Source organism: Amphiprion ocellaris, chromosome 2 (genome assembly GCF_022539595.1).
Source record: "Amphiprion ocellaris isolate individual 3 ecotype Okinawa chromosome 2, ASM2253959v1, whole genome shotgun sequence".
In the NCBI taxonomy this organism is placed as follows: Eukaryota; Metazoa; Chordata; class Actinopteri; family Pomacentridae; genus Amphiprion; species Amphiprion ocellaris.
Genome location: NC_072767.1, coordinates 1,531,014 through 1,546,095, shown reverse-complemented (window position 1 = coordinate 1,546,095; position 15,082 = coordinate 1,531,014). Strand labels below are relative to the sequence as shown.

The following is a 15,082-nucleotide window of genomic DNA, read 5'->3' as shown; positions in this document are numbered from 1 at the left end:
ATCTGTGTTAAATGTCAACAGCTATCTTGTACGGTTTAAGGACTAGTGTGATGTTTTTTCACTTCTTGCTGGAGCAGGTTAGCTTAACCCAGAATAAAGACGGAAACAAGGTTTCTCCTGTCCACAGTAACCAATGCTTGATCTCCGACAACCGAGCAGGTGGATTTTTTTTTACATTTAGTGGATAGACTTTTACATCAAATTTCCTTTTCTACTGTTACTAAAGACCAAATTAAAGTATTTATTTTAACTTTGTGAAAGTTAAAGTGCGCTTGTGGATTTTTCTTGTAAACAAAAAACTTTATATTCAGTTTTTCCCACCAATTAATTCAATTCAATTCAATTTTATTTATATAGCGCCAATTACAAATTGTCTCGAGATGCTTTACAGAACCCATATGCCTGAACCCCCAGAGCAGCCCTAAGGAGACAGTGGCAGGAAAACACCCTTTTAACAGGGAAAAAAACCTCGAGCAGAACCCGGCTCTAATGTGGGGGGACCATCTGCTGCTGGCCGGACGGGTAATCTGAGGTCTGACAGTCCTGTTGAGATATTTTTAATCCTGAAGTGTTTACATCCTTCCTCTCTAGCAAGCAGCATTGTTCTGTATGTATCTGTATGTGCATACAAACAAAATGAGGACCCACTTACAGAAACACTGCTCCATATTCATCAAGAACTCTGCTACGCATCTCAACTACAAGCTACTTCTTTAGCACAAGACGTTTTCTGTTTCTCCGTATAAGATTCTGACACAGAATCTAAAGATACAACAGAAACACGGATGACAACGATCTCACATGACCATCGAGGAAGGACACGTGACGATGTGGTATTGATATGGACAGAAGGAAACGGATTCCAGGCGAGACTCCAGGGGAACCTGGTGACCTCTGCTCACTTGTCACCACCTCCAGCACAACAAAAACAACAACATCAACTTTGACCTCAAGACCGACACGACACCCAGCAAGCAAAATAAGAGCTGAGGAAGAGAAACACCAGTAGCGTGAGACAAAACACACACATACTGTGGACACACACATGCTAGAAAAAAAACAGAGAATGAGAGAATATATAGGTGACCTGTGAAAGAGAGGAGACTGCATCGAAAAGGTGCGTAAAATAACAAAAAACAACTGAAGCATATCACAGAAAATAAATCGGTCTCTGCTCACCCGCCTCTCATTTGCCTGATATTTTTAAAGCATAAATTATGAATATTTATAAAGATATTTGTGGAAATTTTAGCTCGCGATATCAAATGCTTTCCAAGGTAATTATTTTAAAGAAATTGCTCATCAATGTACTTTCAGCGCAATTTTTGCACGTTAAAATTCGAGGCTATGTTTGACCGATGATATCTCAGAAACTTAGAAAATAGCCTGACATTTTCACAGTTTTTTCTCATGTCATTAACTCAGAATCTGTAATGCTGGACAAACAGATCAAATAGTCTCTGATTATGAGTGGATTGAAATATGAAAAAAATTCAAGTCATCAAGAAAAATTCCATCTTTCAGTACACATTAGCAAAAACTAAGAAATTAAACAAAAATACATGTCAAGTCTCTTCCAAACCAACGTTTATACAACGAAAGTGGGGTCCTAAAATGATATGAAAATATGATCATATTAAGAACTATACACTACCGTTCAAGAGTTTGGGGTCACTTAGAAATGTCTTTATTTCTGAAAGAAAAGCATTTTTTTCCAATGACAGTAACACTAAATTAATCAGAAATACAGTCTAGATATAGTTAATGCGGTAAATGATTATTATAGCTGGAAACAGCTGATTTTTTTCTTTTAATTCTTTATTTTTCAGTTTTATCAGATTTTTAGTGATGTGTACAATTCATATGTGCCAGCATGTGCACAATATTATCTTTGTTCTTTTTTCAGAAGACAATTTCCCATCCAAGAAAATAAAATAAACAGAAACGTGAACATCTTTAAGAACATTAGGGAGTGACCAATACATTGCCTTTAAATGTTTAGACTCAAAATTAAATTGGGCTTTTTAATTTTTATATACGCAATTTTCCCCAACATGCTAAAAACCAGTCTTGTTTTTGATTTGCAAACACTGTTATCTCTTTCATTTTGTAAATAGCCAGTGTTATATCCCACCATGCTGACATGTGGGAATATCCTGCAATAGCCATTTCTTAGTAATCGATTTCTTACTTGCAACCAACAAAACACTCCGTAGATATTTATCCTTTTTTTCTCCAGTCCTGTGGTAAACATCCAAAATAAACTGTATTTATTCCAAATGGAATTACACATTTAAAATTGTTTTGCAGTGCTCCATGAACATCCTTCCAATACTGTCTCATAAGTGGGTAATCCCATAGGATACAAAAATGGCTGGAAACAGCTGGTTTTTAATGGAATATCTCCATAGGGGTACAGAGGAACATTTCCAGCAACCATCACTCCTGTGTTCTAATGCTACATTGTGTTAGCTAATGGTGTTGAAAGGCTCATTGATGATTAGAAAACCCTTGTGCAGTTATGTTAGCACATGGATAAAAGTGGGAGTTTTCATGGAAAATATGGAATTATCTGGATGACTCCAAACTTTTGAATGGTAGTGTACATATTTTCAGTTATACTGGAAAACCATTTTGAAACCCCAGAACTTTGTTCTACTTTAGACTATCTGTCAAGATTGTAATTTAGTGATAAAACTGGGTCAATAAGCTATGAAAGTTTAACAAAAACATTTTTTAATTTTTGTGACCAACTATTTAATAAAGAAAAGTATTCTGTTTGTGTTGTATTACTCTGACATGCAGCCACATATAGATCAGAAAATAGTTGACTTGTGTTTTTTTTGTGAATGTATGCTTAAAGGTAGGACCTTTCATGATGGATTCAATTGTTTTTTCTTATCAATTCATCTAGTATTTCAGATTCTGAATCAAAGGCATCATGAGAAATAACAGTAACGAGTTCAGGCTTTTGTCCTTAAAAGTTCCTGAGATATTGTCATTCAGGCAGCCTCAAATTTTAATGTGTGGAAAAAATGTGCACTAAGTGTGTTGGGGGAAAATTATTTTTGAAAATATCTTGGAATTTATCTGACGTATTGATTTAAAATTTCCACAAATACCAGTTTAAATATGTATAGTTTATGATAAAAAAAAAAAAAAAGTTTCAAGCAAATCAGAGGTGGTCGAGCAAAAGACCGCTGATAATTTAAGATGGAAAACCCAATAGAGACAGAATGTATGGCAAAACCAGTGTATGAGAAAGGTGAATAAAACACAGTGTTCTGGGAGGGAAGGTGTAAACTGAGGAGATGAGGGTGGGACAGAGAGAGAGGGGGGCGACTCAACCTGGGTGTTAGAGGGCACTGGAGCGTTTGAGAGCCAGAAATCCAGGTCCGAAACCTAGAACAGGAAGGGAGGGAGAGGAGTGCGAGGAGGTGAGCGGGGTGAGGGCCAAACAGGTTCTGTATCTTACTACTATTCATGGAAACGGATACAGAGCTTACACTGTTCTATTTCATGAATAAATCAAGTATTTGGCAAGAGACTGCACAGTCAGCTACGAGGAAACTGATACTTGATCACTATAGCTGATTGAAAGAGAGGCTGGGAAGAAGCAATGGAAGTGCTGAGTAAATGAAAATGATCAAACATCTGTTAGTATGTCACCTTTTCACAGACATTGTGACCTTAGGCCATTTTTGATAACCAATTTTAGGTCAGCTCATTTAATTAGGTTGAGGAGTCACATTAAATATGAGGTGCAAACCCTGTTGCTAGGTAGGAAACAGCCCTGCTCCAACATGTTCCAAAGGCATACCTCAGCGCTGGTGGAAGTGGGCGGGGCTGCCACCTCGCTGGTTTCTTCTGATTGGACCACAGGCTCATCCGCCTGACCCCCGAGAAGATCCTCCTCCTTTTCTTCATGTTTGTGTTTTTTCTTCTTCTTCTCTTCTTTGCTCTTCTGCAAAAACAGGAGAATAAATTCATCATGTGTCAGTCGGGCTGAGACCAACAACCCCTGAGTCATCACAGTATCACTCATTGTTTCCCACCTCCCATTCAACCGCCCTTTAAAATCTGATTTACAGCTACACAGAAGGTGGTAGGCATCATTTCCAGTTAAAAAATGCAAACAAAAAAAAATGAAAACAAAAAAGGCACAATCCCAATGATGAATCCAGCACTTCACCATCACCTTCCTATCCCTGTCTTTGTCCTTCTTCTTCTCCCTCTTCTCTTTGCTGCTCTTCTTCTTGGGCTCCAGCGAGGTGGCGTTCTCCGTCTCCCCGTCCTCTGCTGGGCTTTTTGCAGCCTCTGCTGCACGGTGTGACCTGACTGGTAGCTTCTCGCTGTCTGCGAGCGGCCTGGACAAATAAAAACGTACAGATGCACAGTTTGACTTTGCTTAGATGAGGAGATAGGAGGCGATAATGGTCCACCTGCCATGATGAGAAAAATGTGTTTAACCTTCCTGCACTCTATAGGTTGGCATTAATTTGTTAGAGAAGGTGAACAAGGCATGTAGGGTGCAGCAATCCACCATTCTTAAGCACATATTCTGCACTGTGAAGCAGCCAGGTTTTAATCAAAGCACTAAGTTAAGCCATTCCTCCAGCAGAGCTCGAAACATCGGACATTCCCAAGCAGCTAGAAACTACCCCAATAAATTCCTCCATATTGAACTGATAAGAGCTGTCATGTCCTCAAAGCCTGCTCTGGCAGTAAAAACATGCACTGTAGCCCCCTGCTGGTCATTCTCAGTAAAGACAATGCTCTCCAATGGGTAACAAAACATTTCACGTCTTAGTTTAGCTTGACTTGGTTTATTTTTCAATATACCAGGTCATAAGTTTCTAGAAATAAATAGCTTTAGTTATTATTTTTATTATCTTACCTCATTTTAAGCTGCAATTTAAGTTAGAAGAAAGACTTTCAGGTTCAAGAGATGTTTTTGTAGAGACACTGGTGACGTATTATTCAGGAACTTTACATCCAGCACACACTGTATTCATGAACTATTAAGAAAACAGCAACTTTCTAAAGGTGTACCTGCCCTTATATAAATAATAACAATGTCCAATGCAAGCATCTATTTCTAGGATCGGCATGATTCTTGACTGTTTACAGTAAGTTCTGCACCATTTTGTCTTACACTTGGCCAGTCTGTGTCAATTCAGACAGAATTAAAGAAATATGTTGCTGCACTGTCTCATATTTTCTTCATTATTGATAAATATGTCTACTGAGGCAAGAAATGAGATTTTGTAAAATATTTTTGGCTGAATTTTGACAATTTTATAGGTTTGCAGACATAGTAATTTTGAAATTTGGTGAAGACAACGACAAACAAAATTGGTTCCACCAGATCCAAATGATTGAACGGCTCCAGCACAGGCCAAATATATAATTATTGGCCCTCGAAAATGAAAAAAAATAACACATTCTTCAAAGAAGGGTGGTTTTGGGCCCCGGAAAGTTCCTATAGGTGTATATATTTGATTGCAGCCATAGCTCCTACTAAAAATACAGTCTTTGGTTTCAACAACTTTTAAGGCCACAGACATCAGTAAACTTTGACATGTGGGAAGTTTGGCAAGCCAAGATTACAGTTTTTTTTGCTATATTAAGATAATGGTGATGTAGGCTCACTTATAGGACCAAAAAATAAACAAACTGGTCTGCATAGGGGTCTAAATATTGTTAGATGTGTAAAATTACAGGTTGTGTCCATGTTGACTTCATGTTGAAATTCAACAGCATATGAGGCTTATTTTTCCTGAACAAACAAGTAAACTCTGAGACGGTGGAGCAACACCACCATCTGAAATGACACAATATGACCCCACATTTAAAATGTTCTACTTTCTGGCATTGCTTTGAGGGCACATGTTCTTGTTTTTCTTTCCACTGAGGGCAGGCAACGTGTATCCACTTAAAAACAGCTGGTGAGAATTTGGAGGCATGCCAAGTCTACTGAACTCAGCTGAGGAGGACCTGGGAGCAAAAGAACTATAGTATCGAACCCCTGGGATAAGTTTTCTAAAAGCATGTTTGTGCTGGTTATCTTTTCCAAGAAAAACAAGTGCCAAAATGCTTTTAGGAGCCTATTCCGGGGGGACAGGGGGTAAAAGATTAAGTCCTGAGAACATCAGCAGCACTGATTGGTTTCTAAGAAATCATGTTTTTATGTTATTGAAAGATATCTCTAATAAGGGAAGCCTTTTGAAAAATCAAAGAACAACTTGCTCAGAAACAGAGATGCTGATATTGTCAAGCTTAAAGAAAAGGAAGCGGGGCAAGAGAGAGGGGATACTGATATTGTCATGAGTCAAAAGCTACAGTTAAAGAACAGATGTTGAAAATACAAGGGAAGAAGAGCAGATAGAGGAAGCGGATACTGCAGGCTCCGAATGAGTAAAGAACAGACAGCTATACTAGTGAAAAGGAGCAGGCCAGCTACTAGGAGAGAGACAAAGAAAGAGCGACCAGCATTGGAGCCCAGGTTCCTGTGGCTGGGATGCTACTCACCTGCGCCCAGCCGATTCCATCAAGCTGCCCACGCAAAGAGGCAGTAATGGGTGTGTGTAGGCATAGAAAAGAGGAAGCAGAAAGCAGAATGCCATGAGAAGGAGTGCGAGGAGGGAAAGGGCCAAGAAGTCACGTTGGTTTTAACGCTGTGGCCAGAAAGTTTGAGACATAATGAGGAATAAATTCTGAACCACAACAAATGAGAAAAGATTTAGATTAGAAACAAACACACACAAGCGTCAGTGATTCTCAGCTAAGACTTGGGGGCTGAAAATCAAAATTTCATTGACTGGTTGATTGTTGTAGTTATGCATGTAAATGAAGGATTTCAGCGTAGAATCGGGACAGTGTGAACTCACTTGTCCAGGTCGATGTCTAGGGCTTTGTGAGGGTCGTTGGGGTCTTTATCGTCGTCATCACTGGGTAAGGCATTCTGAAGCAAGGAGAGGGTACAGTCAACAAAACAGAGTTAATAACTCACTGAATAAATCTATTAGCACAACAAAAGATTCGTTGAGGTATTGACTTCCAGTCTCAGAGCTGAGAATCCAATAAACAGAGTAATGATTGTGGTATTTAATCCTTGCAAAGAGCAGGTGGGAAAGATTTTGCTTGAACAGATACTAAGGTCAAAGTAATTGTCAATCAAAGTAGGAAAACTTCTTATTTGGTTACTTGAAAAAAAAGAAGAAGAAAGAAAACAGATGTCAGTACCATTTCTTTTAACTTAATAAAAGAAAATTTAAAAAATGAAAATCTTGTTTTTGTCATCATATATCACAAACACATAATAGTGCATAAAATCACAGTTAACTCTCGTCTGTCTTGTACTGAATTCTACTCAAGTCAAGTGGATTTTATTCATGACTGAATCATCCTCATGTTTACAGACGAGTGATTTTCCTTTACCTCTGGCATCTCCTCTGTTACGATGTCGACCTGGTGCGCAGGCGTGATGTCCTCTTCGCTCTCCGGGCCTGAGTCATGTTTCTTCCCTCGTCCGCTGCGCTTTTCTTTCCTCTTCTTCTTCTCCTTCTTCTTCTTCTCTGCTCTCTCTTTCTGCCGACGCTCCTCCTCCAGCTTCACGTACTGGTCAGACATAGGCAGACCTGTGGGGCACAAAACCAGACATGATTTTAAAAATATAGACACTAAAATCAAACACGTTTTGTAATATTTAAAATAATCAGACACATACAAAAAGGAACAACAGAGACTGTAAGGACACACAAAGAGGAATAATAAGCGACTAGAACCTGAACCTTGACAGTAAATCTACTGCCGTAAATTTCACATCTTCTTGTTAGACTGCAGGTCTAGCTAAGGTAGGCCACTTAGATTCTGGTGTAATCTTATTTATCATGAGATTGAAATGAGTGTTTTATGGCAATGTGAGGACACTGTGACCCACCTGGGACTTTGAGAGGCACACTAAGGTCAATCTGCACGACTGGGATGTGCTCCACTCCAGGAGCATCCTGGTAAACCTACAGAGGAGATGATTCATTTAAAATATGAATGGTACTGAACACACAGTCTGATATTGCACATTCACTACAGACAAGCGGAAGTGGTTTTATTAAATAGTCTATACGTAGAACCTGAACAATTTATCTGGGTTTCTATCGCAGATAAATCATCGTATATGTTATCTGACAAGTAAATTTTTGTTGTTATTACAGAACATAATGCATAAAAAGTCTCCAATAATTAAGAACTGGTGTAATCACATATTTTATCCAGCAGAGCAGCTCTGACTCCATTATTCACACCACGCCTAGGTTTGTCTGCAGCACATGCAGCGAGCTATGTATCACAGCTGAGCAGATGGTGCAGAGTCAAGCCGTGTTTTCATAGATGGAAAGTTAATAAAACAATAACCCCATAATTTACCTTTTCAATATACCTAACATGTTGCATGCATGTATGTATGTATGTGTGTGTGTGTGTATATCTGTCTATCTGTCTATCTATCTATCTATCTATCTATCTATGTGTGTGTGTGTGTGTGTGTGTGTGTGTGTGTGTGTGTGTGTGTGTGTGTGCATGCATGGATAAAGAATATGAACACATTTTCTATACTCACTCATATCCTCAAAACATCCAGTATCAGTCAGATTCTACTGTACCATGGAAAAATTACTATGATTACCTAAATGATGAGTGAAGACTGGTAGACGTACCTTCTGAGAGGATGGGGAGGCCTTGATGTAAAATGGGTTGTTGGCTTGCTCCTGTTTTCTGGCTTCTCTCCTCTGAGCGTGAAGAAAAACAGCAACATTAATTAATCAATAGAGAACATCCTACCTCAGTTTTATCGGAGCAGGGATCCATATGGGAAACAGGTTTATTCACAGAAGAGCTCTGAGGAGGTCAATACGGTTTGCTAAGACAATGACTACATGATTTTGGCAACATTACAAAATGTATTCTTGCCTTGTTTTTGCATTTTATGTGAATACTTTTTCCAGTTAGTAGTACTGAGCGGATGTTTTCATGAAATGCTGTGAACACAACTAAAGAAAATGTACTGTACAGCTGCTCAGTTCATCAGTGCTACAACCATTGATCAGCATACCCTTGCCAGCTCCTTCTCGTCCACCTCTGTGTGACGGGGGCGGGAGTGTTTGGGCTCCTCCTTGGCAAAAATAGCCTTCGGCTGCTCATCCTCAGATTCACTTTCGGATGGAGGCTCATTGATCCAAGCATCCAGGTCCAGGCTGCACAAACAAACATGGTTGCAGTTCATTGGTAAATGGTAAAAACTAAATAATGTAGACTTAGTGTGTGTTCCTCATGTCACCTCACCCTTCAGGGACAGGCACTTTCTTCTGGGCCTTGGGGGCTACAGGGTTGAGTTCTCCAGCAAACAGAGCATTGACTTCTTCTGCTACTTCTACATCCTTCTGCTGCAGTTTCTGGATGTACTTGACCAACTGCAGGATGCAAGACGCCTGAGAACAAAAGGCAAGGTATCAGAGATTCAAGTCATTCATTTGAGTATTAAGTTGTGTGACCTGAACAGTTAAAGGTCAATATTTCTACTACAGTTTGGGGGAAGAAAAAAAAATGGAGTTGCTCCTCATCAATCTTACCCTCTCCTGCACCTCGAGGTTGGCGCTCTGTACAAAGAGTGGTAGTCTATCTATCATCAGCTGGCTGGTATCCTGTGCAGCTGTACTGTCCGTGTTCCCCTCCTGACTCTTCAGTATGGTGGCAAACAGCTTGGCTGCGTTCTGCACATAAACAGCCTGGATGTGGCCTGGTAGTGTGGCCACTTTGGGCCGCAACATGGCCTCCAGCGTCTGCATCGGGTTCTCCAGGTGTCTAAAAAGAAGAGGTGGGAGTTGTTACTCCCTGCTGCAAACATGCACATGATCTAGGATATGTAACTGGGGTTGCTGTCAACAAAAGACAATGTAACCATCTAATGCAAGCAAGTGTGTAAAATCAGTTGGAAAATATCTTCTGCCATATCTTATCACCAACAGGAATCTTGCTATTGATTATTTCTTCTAACAGATAGAATGATAATACGAGTGTTTCTGAGTGCCATTTGGAGCTGGAGATTAGCTTGTCTAATTCTGTAAAGTGTCAGTCATGTCAGGCTGCGCTCACATGTACTCGGATGATAAAGACGAAGAAAACACACATGGAACAAAGTATTGGATTCAAGATGCCATTCATTTCTCTGTGGATGTATTGATAAGCAGTTGGGGCGACAAGATATCTTATCTTGATGTATATTTGTAGCGTCACTTCAACTTTTACACTAGTCTGTGTTAGGAGAGATGTTTTGTTAGGAACGGGGTGCAAGAGCATTTTATCAAATCTGAATCCAGTTCCAAATCCTTTCAAATTCTAAATAAAATCTTAAATTGTTTGTTGGGGAATGATGACTAGTTTGCTAAAACAATCGCTGATTTTATTTCACTCAGCTCTGTTTTGTGTAACAGAGGACATAACTCAATATTTAAGAATGTAGTGACTTCAAACCACGTTAATTTAACTAACTTAGCTAACTTTAAAAGTGAGTCCTGACCTGGTTATCAGACAAACGTGGCACAGACACTAATGGAAACTACTGTCATCATGCACATTCTGTTCTGCTGAAGGGTTGCAGGGCTTCGACCACATGTTTTATCACTGCACTACCACTGTTCTGATTCAATTTTGCTTTAGCAGCAAATCAGCGTTAGCCCCTCTCTGAGAGCCGTTCTGCAGAAGCCACAGAGACTAAAGTAAAATAAAGTTGAAATAGTACTAATTCTACTTTATCACTCAGTATCTGGTGCAATTTATCTGATGGTTCTCTAGAGCTTGATGCAAAGCACTCACCCTTCTCAAGTTATCAAAAATGCATTTGTATTGCTCTTAAATGCATTTAACTACCTAAATGTATTTAAGTGAAAGACTCATCTATATCTCCTTTATCAAGGGGACCTTGTGTTGATTGTACATTTGTTTACAGCAGAGTCGCAAAACTATATTGTGTTTGTATATGCAAGTCTTTTTTTTTTAGTGCCTATGCCTGTAGTTTTAGGGAGAGAGGCAGAAGAGTCTCACTAAACAGAGAATGCAAAAGATTCAATAAGGGATGTGTTGGGCACAGAGGAAAACAAATCTGTGTATTTTATCAAACTGAAAATGGATCTAAAAGGGAACCAGCTATCAGAGCCACTCCTAGTTACGGCATCCCAATGAGAGAAATAAACGTACTCTGAGAACTCTCCGCAGATCCAGGCTGCAGCATACAGCACTTCACAGATGCCGTTTCGCTGCATGTTTCCTGTCAACAGGTGGGCGTTGTCCAGCAGAGTGGCCATCTGGGCGACGGCAAAAACCCGGATGGCTTTGACCCGGATAGCCACATCCAGCATCTGAGAGGCGATGAGGTGGCCGTGCCGCGTGCCCTCTAATCGGGTCAGCTCCACCAGGATGCTGATGTACCTGTCAGGCAGATATGGAGACGAGGGGTTATGTATGATCTCAGCAAGTGGAAAGTGACAAAGAAAATACATGAAACTCTGACTGAAATATGAAGGAAATGCTGGTGTGGACAGAACTGACCACTCGAAGTTGGTGATGTACTGGTAGTTGCTCTGGCTGCAGATGTCGATGATCTTTGTGAGCAGTTCATCTCTGTAGGTGGTTCCTTCTGCTTTGTCTACATGCAGCATCAGCTTCTTCACAATCTCCATCAAGTTCTTCTTTGATACCTGGAGAGAGCAGAAACCAGTTCCAAAGTGATGTAAAGCGGGAGTGTAAATCTACAAACATGTTTGCTTTTATTTATCAAAAAGAAATTCCTTCATTTAACTTCAGAAATGACAGAGTACAATTTGCTGTGCTGCATCTCAGAGTACAATCAAGTTTACATAAATGATAAACACAACAATTTAGTATAGTTAAACAAATTCAGAATAACTCACTGTTTGATACAAAATAAATAAATCAATCACACAATTTTCCTGCTGCTAATGGCTTTCTGGTTTGTCTACTGTACTTGCCACTTTGTTGTGTGACTGCCTGGCAAACTTATCCTACTTAACTTGCAAAACTCAACAAGTAGTGGGGAGCGAGGTAACACAGGCCTTTACCAGCAGCTGCAGTAAAAGTGTCATTTTCTGCATCATTTAAAACAAAGACAATTTGCTAAAAACTGGCATTGAATAAAAAATAATCTGCTTCTAAACATCTTTAACAATAGCTGAAGGAAACTGCAGCAGCAGTCATGAAGAAGTCAAACGTCTGGCTCCCTACCATGCCGTAGAGCAGGTCCAGAGCTCTCAGGCGGATGGATTCATCTTTGTCATCCAGACACTGGAGGATGAGGTCCTTGTGAGACTGCACTGACTTGGGGTGGGTCTTCAGGATCTTTGACATGGCCAGCAGGCCCAGGTACTTCACTACACAACACAAACACACCTCAGTGTACTGAACCACAGACATACATGCAGCGCTTAGATCTACACACCCTATCCAGTATCTATTACTCTCGTATCTTGAGTCTTGTACCTGACGTCATTTGCTGTATTAACATGGTTCATCATTGTTATATACCATTATTCATAAACCTGATTATTTTTACTTGATTGTAGCGCTGCAACTAACAAATATTTTCTATTGTCGATTTATCTGGTGATTATTTCCTCAAATAATCGATTAGTTGTTGGATATACATAGTACCAAACAATGGTGAAAATGCTGATCAGTGTTTCCCAAAGATTTGATTCGTCTAAAACCCAAAAATATTCACTCTACAGTCATAGGAGAGTGACGAAATTAGAAAATATTCAAATTTAAGAAGCTGCAATCAGAGAGTTCTGACATTTTTCCTAAAAATCATTCCAACTGATTAATCGCTTGTTAAAACAGTTGTTGATTAATTTAAAAGTTGACAACTAATCGATGAATAGTTGCAGCTCTACCTGATTGCTATTCCAGTTACACAGCAGATACAATATGTGGTTGTAGAGAAAATGATTTTTTGGGAGACTGAAAAAGCTCAGCTTATGCTACACTTCATACCTGTTTGCCCCTGCATCTACTATATCTAAAAACCTTCAATCTGTACTTAGAAAAAATATTGTCTTGCAAATGAATGATCAGCAATGAATTAGTCCTGTGCTCATCTTTGCTAGACTAATCAATAAAACTCATATTGAAAAAATAACAAACTAAATATAAAAAAGGAAAACGGGAAAGAAACACAAACCACTCAGAAGGATGGAAAGGACACACAAACATGTACACGGGACAACACACAACAGGACAAAGTGGTTTTGTTTTGCTTTATCCTTTGTTTTTAGCTGGCAGCTCATCCTTCTCCCTCACCAGGGAGATTTTCAAACATTCAGGAATCTGCTGAATCATGCTGTTTTGTCGATCATCGATTCTGGCAGAGTCTAATGCCTCTCAGGTTCCATGATCAATAAATGTGTGTGGTAGTGACCTTGGGGTGAGACGAGGCGGGTGGCTGCAGTGAGTACATTACGGAAATGACTGGGAACTGCAGGAGAAGGTGACACAGTGGCAGTTCAGTTGTATGTCGTGTCCAACTTTGTGTCGCTAACAAACACAGAATGGCACTATAAATCATTAGAAGCACACATTTCAAAGACTGTTGTCTACACTGATGCCTTTCCAAGATTATTCAGGTTCATTAAAATGCTCTGCCACAAATGCACTTTCAGAATTAATTGTACTTAATTGACACTGAAGTAGAACGCAGCTGGTTTGCATTAACACAGAATGCAGTTAAAACACTGGCTGCTTCTTATTTTAGCAACCTGCAATACATCTAATGCCTCAGGCAACTTTAAAGGTGTGGAATGCATTTTGCTTGCATAAACATTTTTGAAAAACAATGGGTTCTTCCATTTCTACTCAGGACTTGTAAATGGTTCCGACAGCCTTGACTTTACCAGACAAATATCTTCAAAATGAATGTCAACACTATCCTTTACTCATCGATGTAATGGAAAGTGTTCCACCTAAAGTGTGACTTTAAGAGCCAATGAGAGATGCAGTAAAAGGATAAATAAAACCTTAAACCACAGGATCACACTCTGCTCTATTGAAACCAGAGGTCTACACTCTATTCCACACACACACACCACTATCTATGTATGGGGGTCCAGATAACTCGAATAGCTGGATGCAGCAACCTACGCTCAATGAGGTCATATATTTATAAAGTCAGGTCCTAGAACTTTTAGGCCCATCACTGAAGCAACAAACAGAGAAAACCCCACTTCAAGCTGTTGATTTTCTCTGTTATATGTGGTCTTTCTGTGGGAAAGGGGTGGATGTGACTTAAGCACAAAGGTATTCCAAGTAGGCCATCTGATTGAGAGTGAAAAGGTAATAATGTTCGAGTTATCCAGAGTCAGAGGGTCTACGTTATTGTCGTCTACAAGGGCGGACTGTTCCACAGTCAGAAACACGCAGACAATGAGAAAATGACACACTGCAGGCATTGACAGAGGGCTCACAGTTCTGGTCCGAGTCTTCTATCAGGATTCGCAGCTTCTGCACACAGAGCTGTGAGGCAGGGACGAAGAAAAAACAGAAGGGGAGAAGGGTAGAGTAGTTAACATCACTGTAAACCTTTCCACACCAGTTTCTAGTCTTTTTATACGAGAACATTTCAAAGAATGTAAATGAGGAAAACAGAAGTGAGGATGTGGTCTATATTAGATGATAGGTTTTTTGTGCATTAGTGAGTCATTAGGACTGAAAGTAAAACCAAAAAAAAAAGAGTTTTATGAGTTTTTGTAGCCAGTCTGACAGTTTCTACTTAAGATGTGTTTGACCAGACAGATTTGTGAAAGCATGCATTGTGATTTAACTGGAGTGGAAAGGGTTAAAAAAAAAATCAGCAACTAAGCACTTGAATGTGCAGATGGAGGAGAACACCTTAGAGGCTTACCTGGATACTAGCACTGTGGTTAGGCATCCCAGAAGACAAAGAAATCAACACTGCAATGCAGGACAAAGATGCAATTAGATCTGAACGTGAACTTAATATTATGAAAAAAGATTGTGA

The 15,082-nt window shown here is 39.6% G+C and overlaps 1 protein-coding gene across 5 annotated transcripts in view; it reads right to left on the bottom strand.

Moving 5' to 3' along the window:
- Positions 1 to 15,082, bottom strand: part of ap3d1 (adaptor related protein complex 3 subunit delta 1) — a 40,473-nt gene that overhangs the window by 12,607 nt on the left and 12,784 nt on the right. For 2 of the 5 annotated variants that reach the window (XM_055017651.1, XM_023264816.3), the window contains exons 10-25: positions 14,966 to 15,015; positions 14,529 to 14,577; positions 12,295 to 12,440; positions 11,602 to 11,750; positions 11,251 to 11,481; positions 9,627 to 9,858; positions 9,340 to 9,485; positions 9,110 to 9,251; positions 8,715 to 8,786; positions 7,943 to 8,018; positions 7,441 to 7,640; positions 6,891 to 6,964; positions 6,532 to 6,555; positions 4,199 to 4,367; positions 3,821 to 3,964; positions 3,349 to 3,402 (exon numbers count right to left, since the gene is read on the bottom strand). In XM_055017651.1, the coding sequence (XP_054873626.1) occupies positions 3,349 to 3,402; positions 3,821 to 3,964; positions 4,199 to 4,367; positions 6,532 to 6,555; positions 6,891 to 6,964; positions 7,441 to 7,640; positions 7,943 to 8,018; positions 8,715 to 8,786; positions 9,110 to 9,251; positions 9,340 to 9,485; positions 9,627 to 9,858; positions 11,251 to 11,481; positions 11,602 to 11,750; positions 12,295 to 12,440; positions 14,529 to 14,577; positions 14,966 to 15,015 (1,958 nt within the window). The remainder of the gene's footprint in view (positions 1 to 3,348; positions 3,403 to 3,820; positions 3,965 to 4,198; positions 4,368 to 6,531; positions 6,556 to 6,890; positions 6,965 to 7,440; positions 7,641 to 7,942; positions 8,019 to 8,714; positions 8,787 to 9,109; positions 9,252 to 9,339; positions 9,486 to 9,626; positions 9,859 to 11,250; positions 11,482 to 11,601; positions 11,751 to 12,294; positions 12,441 to 14,528; positions 14,578 to 14,965; positions 15,016 to 15,082) is intronic. The other 3 variants (XM_055017654.1, XM_023264814.3, XM_055017659.1) reach the window with 2 other exon arrangements.